Below are 12499 nucleotides of genomic sequence, written 5' to 3' on the forward strand. Positions count from 1 at the left end.
GTACATTGCACGTTATTTTAGAAAATACTTTATAATTAGTATTCTAAAATTAATATTTGATACCAGTTTCTTTAGAGGGTTTAATGAGTTTCGAACGAATTAAAAAATATATAATTTAGGATAGAAATTTAAGAGAAAAAAATTATACTCTCAAAACTTAATTTCTATAATTCAAACTTTGTGATGATGAAATACTATAAATGAGCAAAATTTTATACTACAATTGGTTTATAAAAATTAATTGCTAATATATGAATTTAAACAACTTTTAAGATTTATAGATACATAAATAGAAATGAATTCATCTAATTAACATTCTCATTAATCTAAACTCGATGAATTTTGATTTACATCAATTCATTTGTAGTATTTCATCATCATAAAAAAATTGAATTGCAGAAGTTGAGTTTTGAGATTACAATTTTTTTGCTTAAATTTCTATTCTAAATTTTTTTTTCTTTAATTCGTTTGAGGCTCATCAAATCATCCCAATAAATTGGTATCAAATATTACTTTTATAGTACTTATAAAATATTTCAAAATAACAAAAAATGATTTTCATTTGATGTGATATTTAATATATTATAGATGTATTCTTACTATAATTAGAACTAAAATTCTCAAATTAATTACGCCTAAAAGCCCACAAATTGATTTTGCCTTCCTTTTTTTCTTTTTTCTTTTTTTAAATTTTGTCACTCTCTTGAATTTCTATCTTCGTGGGATTGGGAGTTAATCATAACACAGGAATATTTCAAATTCATAAACTTGTTTCCTAATCTAGCTAATGTGAAAAGATAAAGACACACCAACCATTTTATAGATGGAATTGCATATACAATGCCTCTTTTATTGCAAGAATCTAAAATGGCAATACTAGTATTTTTTTTTTATAGTAATAGAAGTAATAAAAATTGACACGTTATTTCACTTTTTAACAAAAAGTGACCATGCTAGAATATTTTTCTCAAAAGCATAATTGATGTATAGAAATGTCTTTTTATACTCGTTATCTTGTTCACATTTACCTTCACAATAAATGAAGGATTCATATCTGCAGAAATAATAAAGATGGAATAATATGGGACTCCGGGAAAAAAAAAAAAAAAAAAGATGTCACTTTTAATATTTAGCACATTAATTCAAACGTAGAGATAAATAATGTGTAATGTGACTTTTTAATGTAAAAATAATGTTTCAATTCATATTCATATTTAAATTTTCACAAAAACAATTATATGCATATTTTTAACTGATTCAAAAAAAATACAAAACGAGATAACAAAAAGTAAGTAATATCAAATGAAGTGTTATGTTATCTCACGTTTTGAGTTAAAAGAATTAAAATGAGATAGTGTATGACATTCTTCAAAAAAGAGAATGGAATGTCACTTTTCTCCTCGTAGTATTTGTATTTATATTTTCACAAACACTTTATATGTATCACTTGAATTAATTTAAGAGTGTGTTTGATGATGATTAAAATTATAATTTTTAGTAGATTGTGATAGAAGTTTTTAAAATGTATGATTGAAACGTTGTGGGATCCATGAAAGATGGGATTACTATTGATTATTTGACTTTAATTTGAATTAAAATCAGATTTTAATTCCAACCAAACACGCTTTAAGTTGATTTTTCATATATACTAACTCAATTCAAATCATAGAAATCTAAGCTCCCATTTGGCCCCCATTAATTTCTATTATATTACATTACATTTTTCTCACTCCTATTTTCAACCACACAATTTTTCATAAAATAATATTATCCGTAAATCGAAAATTTGCCTTCTTTTTCAACCACTTATTTTTCAAAAAAATACTATTCCACTCATTTTCAACTCTACAAAATGGGGGCCAAACGGGGGCTAAATTTTAATATATACTAATTCAAAATCATTAATCTGAAACTGAAATTTCATATGTAATGGAAAAAAAATCAAGGTGAAAATCGTGTTAATAATTCCCACAGTTAAAAAGGGCATTAAACCAATAGTTATCCATTAAAGATTATTCTATAATTGCATTCTTTTTATTGAATAACCATGAAACATATAATTTATTACTAATCAAATGAAATATGAACTAATTGAATCAAAATTCAAAAAATTACAAACTTGTAGATTTGGGTTAATTATTTGCAGATTTTGGTAAGAAAACTTTGAATAAAAGATAGTTAAAGCAGCTTTTGACCTTGTTTGGACTTAATTCGTGTAAAATTTTCTCTTACGATTTCATTTTCTTTTGATTTGGAGTGAGTAGAATTCGATTTTTTTTGCTTGTAAATCGCTGTTGTGATTACATCATATTCTTACAGTAATAATCGTTGAAATTGTGGAATTTATGTTTTAACCCATCCAAATTTATGATATTTTTTTGAAAGTTCTCATAATTTACTTGAAAAATGTTTGTTGTACACCATCATTTACATAATTTTTTATAATTAGTGATCAGTTAAAAAGAAAATAGGAGGGTTTTTTTTTTTAATAAAATTTTGATCCAATTAAATTTTGTCATATCATCTATTGGTAAACAAATATGTAAATTATAATGTACGTATCTCACAAGCAAATTTAATTTGGTTAAGAGTTTATCATGTGAAATTGTTAATTTAATTATATTTTCGTCATAAAGAATTTCAATCGTGGTATTTAGTGACGACCAAATCATTTGAAAGACCATGCCACACGTACAAATAATTTTCACAGATGGACATAGCAGAATTTTGATTGATTTGAGTTAAAACAATAAAAAAAATGCACCAGCACCAGTATGTTGCCTAAAAACAATTCCCTATAACTATTGATCTAGAATTTAGGCCCTGTTTGGCTTGGAATTCGAATTCCAACTTCGACTTTTGGCCTTTTGATTAACGATATTTTACAGGGAATTGATTTTTCATGATTTTCTAGGTACAAACCGGTGAAGCATGAAATTCCACCTTTTATTTTTCCATCGGGTAGGTGGCTTTTAGAATTCCACATTTTTTTCTTTTGTTTTTTGTTTTATTGTTGGCAATGTGAACAAATTCTAGAAACAATTGTAAAAGAGGATAACCCTTAAATTGACAATTTTCATGTAAAACAAAATCAAACGAACACCAAAATATAGATGATTTTTGGATTTTTTTTGGTTGGCATGGAAACAAATTCTAGGAACAATGGTAGAAGTGAATATTTCTTAAATTGACAATTTTCATGAAAAATAAAACTAAACGAACACCAAAAGATATTTTTATTTCAACATTTTTCAAATAGAAAATTATACCAATCAAACACTGTCAATTGACAACTGACAATTTCCAGTAAAACAATTTTTAGGCAATTCAATTCTCTGAAATTCATTATTTTTTCCACCCAAATTTTATCTTTACAATCAAGCACATACTTGTAATTCGTTAGTAATTATTGGAAGAACCATGCTACGTTGGGAATTATTCCCATTGGAAATGTCTGATGAATTCATTTCTCAGTGACCATCGACGTAGAATTTTATTAGTAGTTCGTCACTAATTATTGATGATTAACTATTAAGTAGGAAATTATTGGCGGAGCTTTCACAATCTACTGCCGGTAATATTTTTATCGCTAATTACAATTATCAATAGGAATGAGAGCATTAGCAACGGAATATTTTGTCGTCGATGCTTCATTTTCAGAAGTCCTAGAATACACAATCAGCTACGTCACCGATATTACTTGATGCTGTAACGTAAATTTCTTACACGTGGCACGACACCATTCATTTGAGAGGCAGTGCTCACGATAGCAAGAGGGCCCTTACTCCCCGGTGTGTCCTGCGCGATTACACAGATTCTGGAATACGAAGGGCTTCTCATATTTACAACACTCATTTACAGTCTTGCACCATTTCTCTCTCCAAACCCCTCTTTTCTCTCAAAAACTGAAAACCCTTCTATCTGCCTCTGCAAATATGAAAAACCATTTCTACAAAGTTCTGTTTAGTGTTTAAATAAAGGTATATTTGTGTTTGTGTATGTATGAGGATGAATGTATGTTTAGTTGTTTCATATAACCATGCAAACGTGTATGTGTCATATATATATAAACTTTTGTTTTTACGATTTCATCTCCAAATAGAGTCCAGAGCTTCTTCTTTTTTTTGTTCGTAAATGTCAGATTTTTTTTTATTTTTTTTTGGTTCTGTTTGGTTGAGAGTTTATAGTGTATAGATTATGGGGTTATTTTTATGTTTGTATACATCGTGTTTTAATTTTATCTGTTGTTTCATATGAGTTCTCCAGTGCTTCAAGAATCACAAACTTTAAATCAAGATTTCTTGTTTACTTTTTGGATTTTTCTGATTCTGCGTTGTTTGCCTGAGGGTTCATCACGTGGGCTTGTTAATGTATGTGTCCATTTCGTTTTGATTTAATTATTGTTTTTTCATATGACTTCTCTTATGCATTAAGATAAAAAATCCAAATTCAAGATTTCTTGTTAAATTTTCGGAAGGATTTACAAAAATCAAAACTTTTCTGTGCATAAATGTGACCCGGATGCTCCTTTAAATTAGTATTGTGAAAGCTTTTCTGCTTGTGAAAGTTTTTAGGTTTTGTAGGAAGGGTTATGCTACATTTACATTTTGGATATTCTTATGGATTCCATAATGTACAAGTGGAATAACATCATTGGAGGGTTGAAAAACAGTTTTTTCAATCCTCCAATCATGGAATTTCACGAGTATATTATGGACACCCTTTGGAATACCATAATGTACATGTAGAATTATCCTTGTAGGAAAGGTACTTGACTAAGGTGTCTAAATTCACGGGCCAGCCTTCCCGGTTCTCCTTCGGGCCTGGCCATTGTTGTATGTTTCAAGTGCCTTAATTATATGTCGTGACAACTAAAATGCGAAGGTGTCGTGTGAATTTTTGTTACCTAGATAGATAATATAACATTTTCTCCTTTCTTTCTTTTGATGCAAGTAATCAACTTTTTACCTGCAAATATGCAAGTAATTAAATTATATGCCTATTTTTTTTAATGTTGTTACTCAGTGAGAGATGGACTCAAGAACACCTCCCAGTAGAGGGAGTAAGAGGCCTACTGAAGATTCCAGCTCTGAGAGGGCGAGAAAGAAGCCAAATGAATGTATTAAGAATGAAGATGATGATCTTGGCGTTGATAAGATTTACAAATTTCGGGTTCTTATGCCGAATGGTGTGACTCTGGGGGTTAAAGTCCGTGCTTTGTTCAGTCATATGCCTCTTGACAAGTTTGTTGACGTTGTCAAGAATGTGTATACCAAATTTGTAAGACAGACAATGTCTCAAAAGCCGAGAAGAAAAATTAATTGGACGAGCTCAGAATTTCATTTTACAGATGCATATGATAAGACTATAAGAAATATAGTGAATTTTAAGAATTTTAAGCCAAACGAGTGGCACATAATAAGGCTTCATGTGAGATTTTGTTTTTGAAATCAATTCTAGTTCTAATTTCGTTTTTGTTTCATGATTTTAATTTCTGATGTCTGTTCATTTTGATGTAGGATGGGTCTGATGAAGCTGATACATATGAGGTATTGCATTAAAAATTAACGTTATGTAATTATCAAGCGCCTTTGTGGGGATGCTTTGATTAAGTGAATTCTGTGCTTATTTTGGGGTTGCTTAATCGTGTAGTTCTCGATTGTTTTGTAGAACATGTGGGATCTTACTCCGGATACAGATTTATTGAAGGAGTTGCCGGAGGAGTATACATTTGAAACAGCCCTTGCTGACTTGATAGTAAGCATGGAATATAGTTTACCCATTCATTCTTCATGAGTTTGATACTAAAGCCTCTTAACTATTTATCAGGATAATTCCTTGCAAGCTTTATGGTCTAACGAAAAGAATCAAAGAAGATTAATAAGGTATGGCATTCCAATGTTGGTTTGCTTGGTTTTCAAGAATCTCTTGTTTTAATGAGTTTTTTACTTTGGTCTGTGCTTTGAGAAACTATATCTGGTTGATAAACTTAAAAGGGTGCATTTAATAAGGCTTGTATTATGGCATGATTTGAGATGTAAACGAAAAATTAGAATTTCAACTTTGGTCTGTGCATGAGAAAATATATTTGATCGATAAACTTCATGGGGTACATTTAATAAGGCTTGTATTATGGCATGTATGCGCTTTCATCATGTTTCAAACTGAATATTGTGGTGTTGTTCATTTTGATTGAATGTTCATGGCCCATATTAATTTGTCTTGGACAAGAGCAATCTCCTGCAATTGTTAAAAGCTGATAAATAATTTTGTTTTATCTCCAGTGTTGATGTGCGAAGGAGCAAAATCTCAATTTTTGACACAGGCCCAGGAATGGATGGCAGCGACGAAAACTCAATAGTACAGTGGTATGTTATTAGCTGTAATGGGAATCTTAAGTTTTACTTAATACAAATATGGTCCATAATTATGGCTTCTACAAAAGTTTGACTCTTTCTTCCCCTCATTCTCTTTTTGATGGGGAAAGTTTTGATGTTTCTAGCTGCTAGTTCATTTCTATTCATTGAAACCAGGTTAGTTTTTATGCTTGTCAATCTGTGTCTTTATCACGGTTACAATTTGTTCAGAAATAGTAGTACCACCAATGGGAAGTATCATTTCTAAATAGATTGAACTTAATGAGTTATGGGCAAATAGTTTTTAAGTGAAGCATTAGCAGTATAGCTATTAGGGAAACTAACCTACCTATAACCATGAGTAGATCCTCTTCCTTAAAGATGTGCTCTCACTTGTCTTTCACTTAAATACTGTCAGTCTGTATCCACATGATGCCTTTTCCTTTGCTCACTGCTAAGTAACTTCATGAGCGTTGATATTTACTGATTGTTACTTCATCAACATTTTCATATATGTCACTGATTGTTACTTCCAATGTCTTTGCTACCATTTTACTTTTTGCAGGGGCAAGATGGGGGCATCTCTGCACAGATCATCAAGAGGACTTGCCATAGGGGGAGAACCACCATACTTAACGGTAACAGATTCCTAAAAATATAGGACTAATGTCTATTTAATATGTTAATATACCACGTGATCGCATGTGTAACAAACTCATTTAAATGTTGTAACATCCAAGGAGCAGGGTAATTTTTTTATTTTGTCTTTATTAATGTCTCTGCAGCCTTTCTTTGGCATGTTTGGGTACGGCGGGGCCATTGCAGCGATGCACTTAGGAAGGTATGACTTGCATAAGATATGTTATTACCTTTTTCTTTAATCATGAAAAAAAAATTCATACCGGAACCACGTTCATTTCCATTCTTTCTCCTGTACTTTAGGCGAGCTGTAGTTTCCTCCAGGACGAAGAATTGTAAGAAAGTGTACATGTTACACCTTGAAAGAGATGCTTTAATAAGTTCTTCCAGCTCAGAAAAAAGATGGAGGGTAATCTACTTAATTGCAATTTGCTTCTCTTAATAGTCAGTTTTCTTCCTTTTATCTTTTCTGATCTTTATTCCTTTTAATGAAGGCCAATGGTGGTGTCAGAGCTGCTTTGGAAGATGAAATAGAAAAATCATCTGATGGAAGCTTCACAAAGGCAACTTTTTCTTTGTTATTCTTCTCCTTGATGTCTAAATATATCAAGTTTCAACTTTGGTTATGTACTTGTTAAACAGCATCTATTTCTCTATTTTGAACGCCTTCTGTCTGACAACATATTTGTTTAGTGTTTTACTGATCTCATTCTCCATGAATCAATACCCTTTAGTTGTACAAGAATATGTGGAGCAGAGCACCTTTTCAATTTCCTTAATGAAAATGCTTTTAATTTGTAGTGTACATAATGCTGCTTTCAAAACTTCCGGGTTTATTCCACTCATGCAATCATATTTTCAAACGAGGAAAATCTTTTTGAAATATTAAAATCTAGTAATATTTTAATCCTTTGATCAATTTTTGGAAAATGAAAGTGAAAAATATTATGAACACTGTTTATGTGATTGTAGAGGAGAACATATCTTTTGAATGAATTGCATGGTTCCATAAACTTTTGATGATCTTTCTAGCACTATGTTGGATTAGCCTGATGATCTTTCTAGCACTATGTTGGATTAGCCTTTCTATGTCAGCTACATTTATCGTGGAAGCCTTTCCATGACGGCTAACTACAAGAATGAGTATTGTATAAAGATTCCATGACAGTTATGACCGTCATAGAATTGAAATCTTTCCATGATGGTTGTTATTACTATCATGGAATCTTTTATTTTATTTTTGAAAAATCTGTAGTGTTTCCATGATGACTCAACATGTCACCATCATGAAGCCATATTTATGACAAAGTAAACTTTACACACCAGGGTTAGCCACGTGGCCATTTTGTCATACCATGACTTCACTATTTAACGAGTAAGTGCTATGTTATGACTAAAGTCTACTCTTCAATGGGATATTGCACTTAATCTATAATAGAAAACCTTTCCATGATGACTGAATATATACATGCCAAATCTCCATGCAACATACTAACTTTTTACAACCTTCTTCTTTTTCTTTTTTACAGTTGTTGTCTTTCCTTTTTATTTTGATTGGTTAAGATAGGAATTACTTAATAATTATTTAGTATACCATGTCTCCGGGAATTGGTATATTTATTGACATTTACTATTGATGTTGGATCGTGCCAAAATTAATGTTTTTTTTTGTATGTTATTATTCAAATGTTTTTTTGTATAATCTTGTCTGTCATATTAATAACATGAAGAAACACCACCTAATATATTATACTGGACATATTATTCTGTTTCTTCATGTTATTATCTTTTATATATAATAGAAGTTATATGAGTTACATATGACGAAAAATATATTAAATAGATATTTTCCCTCTCGTACATAAGTATATGATCTTTTCGGTGCCAGAGTTTGTTTCTGATATACATGAAAAGTTTAGTAAGTAGATAATAACTATGACGATGTTTGGAAAGCACTAAGTTCCCTTGAAGGTCTTCTGTAGATTGTCTTTAGTATTATATCACTGCTACAGATTTTCAATATCTTGTCCACTTCAAAAGATGCAATTGATTATCAGATAAATCTCAACCCAAGTTCTTTTGGCAGGCCATTCTATTATCTGTTTTTATTGTTGCGTTATCTAAAATTACCTTATATTTAAAATATGGGTGATTTAGGTAACTACTACCGAATAAAATGTGAAGCTTGGCGTTTTATTTCTATATGCTCGAGGAATTGAGTTTCCTGCACCTAAATTGGGTTGGTAATGCTAGTAATAATATTGTGAAATCAGATAGGTTTACTGCAAATATATAATAAGATCTGTTATTTTTATGAGTTCTTTCCTTTTGTCTTGTCAACACAAAATGTTAATTGAGCCCTGGTCAAACTTCGAGTTTGCCACCATGTAAAGTTTGCAAAAAATTGCATGAAATTCCAAGAAGGAAGAATCAATATACAGAAATCATTATTTGAACATTGATGCTACCTCAGATAGTGCAACTTGGCTTTGATAGTTACTGCTGTTTACATATTGGCAGGTTGAGATATTTGAGCCTAAAATGGACACTCTAGACGTTTCAGTACTCCAGTGCAAGTTGAAGGACATTTATTTTCCTTACATTCAGGTTTTATTGGCTCATTGTTCTGCTCTGTTGGTTATTGCTGTCATCTTTTATACGCATGAAAGGATAGTGCATTCTGAGTAACTGTTTTTTATGTTCTTGTTTAAGCTGAAGGAGGAGATGTAGTTGATGATGTTAGTTTTGTAGTATAAAATAAGCTCTATTTTTTTTTCCAGTTCAAATTACTGCCTTTTAATATCTTTCATTTTTCCTTTATGATAAAAATATTTCACGGGCACTTTTTTCTCACACATAAATTGAAGAAAAATGAGAGAAAATTCTTCTTATTTTCTATTATGGAATAGACATAGATTACAGAAATAAATAGGAGAGAAAACCATCAATTAGGTTCACCAAACTCCTTAAATCAAGGAAGACTAAACATAGAAAACTAACCAATTAGGAAAACAGAAAAAATCTTGGAGATTGAGATGCTAATTATCCTAATCTCATTATTTGGAAACTAACTAATCATAGTCTACACCAAAATATTTCACACTCCCCTTCAAGCTGCGCAATATATGTTTATCATTCCCAGCTTGGAGACAAGAATTTCAAATTGGTCTTGATTGAGAGCTTATGTGAGTATATCTGCAATTTGAAGATTTGACGGAGTGTAATCTAGTTTGATGATTTCATGATCAATCTTCTCTTTTATGAAGTGCCGGTCAATTTCGACATGCTTAGTCCTATCATGGTGAACTGGATTCTTTGCAATGCGGGTTGCAACTTGATTATCACACTTTATTTTTATTGGATCATTAGATAGGATCTTCTATTCTTCCAAAAGTTTTTTTAGCCACATTCCTTCAAAAATTTCGTGCGCCATTGATCTAAATTCTGTTTCAGCACTACTTCTAGCAACAATTGACCGCTTCTTGCTTCTCCAGGCGACCAAATTTCCCCATACATAGGAACAATAGCCAGAGATAGACCTTCAATCAGTCAAGATCCTGCCCAATCAGCATCTGAAAAGATTTCTATGCCTCTATTAGTCCATTTCTTGAAAACAGCCATTTTCCTGGTGTTTTCTTAAGATATCTAAGAATCCTGTATACTACCTCGAGGTGCTCATTAGTTGGATTGTTCATGAACTGGCTAACCACACTAACTGGGAAACTAATGTATGGTCTTGTGTGAGACAAGTAAATGAGTTTTCCTACTAGTCTTTGTTATCTTCCTTTGTCAACTGTTGTGGCACCTTCCTTTGCATCTGGTTTGTTGGAGGAGTCCATAGGAGTATCTGAAGCCTTATAGCCGAGCATACCAGTCTCCTTAAGTAAATCTAGTGTGTACTTCCATTGAGAAACCGTAATACCTATGCTCGGTCGTGCTATTTCCATTCCAAGAAAGTATTTCATTGCACCAAGGTCCTTGGTCTCAAACTCTTCAGGAAGAGTATTCTTTAACTGACTTATTTCTTCTACATGATTCCCTATCAATATGATATCATCTACATAAACGATAAGAATGGCAATTTTAACTTTGAATGACTTCTTTATGAATAAGGTGTGATCTGATTGGCCTTGGGTGTACTCATACTTCTTGATTGCTAAAGTGACTTGTTCACGAAATAATTCTTTCGATTTAAAACTACCGCAAGTGTACGGTTCGTAACAAGTAATAAAGTGGATTTTTAAAAGTCCGAATATCGTCCCTAAGAGATTGAGTAGTTCAATTCTATTTAATCTAGCCTTAACCGAATCTAATTGAGTGAAAATGTGATCTAAGTGCAAAAAGCCCCAATTTCAACTAAAAACCCTAATTTCAAAACCCTAATTTCAATTGAAAACCCTAATTTCTCAATTAGAAACCCTAATTTCGAAATTTCTCTAATTAAACGACTTAAACACTCAAGTAAATGAAATTAAACAAGTTTAAAAGCTAATTTATTAAAATGAATCAAATTAAAGTCACTAGGATCACGAATCCCCAATTGAAGTTATAAAAACCCTAATTTCATAAAATTAATGATTCGATGAAGATTTGCCAATTCAATGTTCCTATTCTATCCAATATACTCTCTCGATATATATTAGACCTATTCTTGCACACCACTAGCCTATATCTCTATGGATGATGCAAACATACAAGAATGCATGTAGTTTTGTGAACAATTTAAGAATTACATAAAGCATAGGGGTATATCTCTATCCCCTATCGGACCCTATGTTAATTTACACCTTATCGAACCTATTCCACTTCTCTCGAATGTAAGAAACAAGTCATCAATACTCACACAATCATTGGCCACTAATTGCGGAAGAAAATTAATGCATGTAAATCAATCAAAATATCCAACGAATCTTTATATCAAGTTCATGAAATATAGAATTAAAATAACAAACAACGGTTCATCGATCACCTAGTAATTAAAACCCTAGCCTAGAAGACTCATAATTACAGAAAACAAAACGAAATTAATGACTAGAAGGAATAACACCCGTATGAAAGTTCTTGAAATCTGAAATCTTGAATAAAACCTTGAAAACCCCTTTGAATCCTTGTGAAATCCGCTTCAAGTTCGTGTTCCTTGCCTCCAAAAGTCGTATTCTTCTTCTCCCTGAACGTTCTACCCTAATTTTGATGAATTTTGGCTTTTATATCATGTCCCCACGGAGCCCCGAAAGAGTTTCAATTAAAAACGGGATTTCAGAATTTTTTATCGACCTTAAAGCCATGCGGCCGCATGGTGTTAAACCATGCGGTCGCATAGTTCAATTTTTCAGCTCATTTGGATCCCTGCAACACCCTGTGCGGCCGCAAGGAATTATAACCATGCGGCCGCATGGTTATAAAATTTTTCCTCCGGACAGTTTTCAGTATTTTGGTCATAACTTTCTCTCCTGATCTCCGATTGAGGTGATTCAAAGTGCATTGGGAAGAAAACTCAAAGATGT

General features: G+C 31.8%; 1 protein-coding gene across 4 annotated transcripts in view; it reads left to right on the forward strand.

Annotated features, from left to right (window-relative positions):
* Positions 1-3761: 3761 nt before the first annotated feature.
* Positions 3762-12499, forward strand: part of LOC111405633 — a 26671-nt gene continuing 17933 nt past the window's right edge. For 3 of the 4 annotated variants that reach the window (XM_023034597.1, XM_023034599.1, XM_023034598.1), the window contains exons 1-11: positions 3766-3980; positions 5026-5430; positions 5520-5549; positions 5671-5757; positions 5830-5885; positions 6285-6368; positions 6922-6994; positions 7142-7197; positions 7299-7404; positions 7490-7558; positions 9516-9602. In XM_023034597.1, coding sequence (XP_022890365.1) covers positions 5032-5430; positions 5520-5549; positions 5671-5757; positions 5830-5885; positions 6285-6368; positions 6922-6994; positions 7142-7197; positions 7299-7404; positions 7490-7558; positions 9516-9602 — 1047 coding nt within the window. In that variant the 5' untranslated portion in view covers positions 3766-3980; positions 5026-5031. Of the gene's footprint in view, positions 3981-5025; positions 5431-5519; positions 5550-5670; positions 5758-5829; positions 5886-6284; positions 6369-6921; positions 6995-7141; positions 7198-7298; positions 7405-7489; positions 7559-9515; positions 9603-12499 lie in introns of all 4 variants that reach the window. The other variant, XM_023034600.1, reaches the window with a different exon arrangement.

This window comes from Olea europaea, chromosome 12, assembly GCF_002742605.1.
Source record: "Olea europaea var. sylvestris chromosome 12, O_europaea_v1, whole genome shotgun sequence".
NCBI lineage: Eukaryota > Viridiplantae > Streptophyta > Magnoliopsida > Lamiales > Oleaceae > Olea > Olea europaea.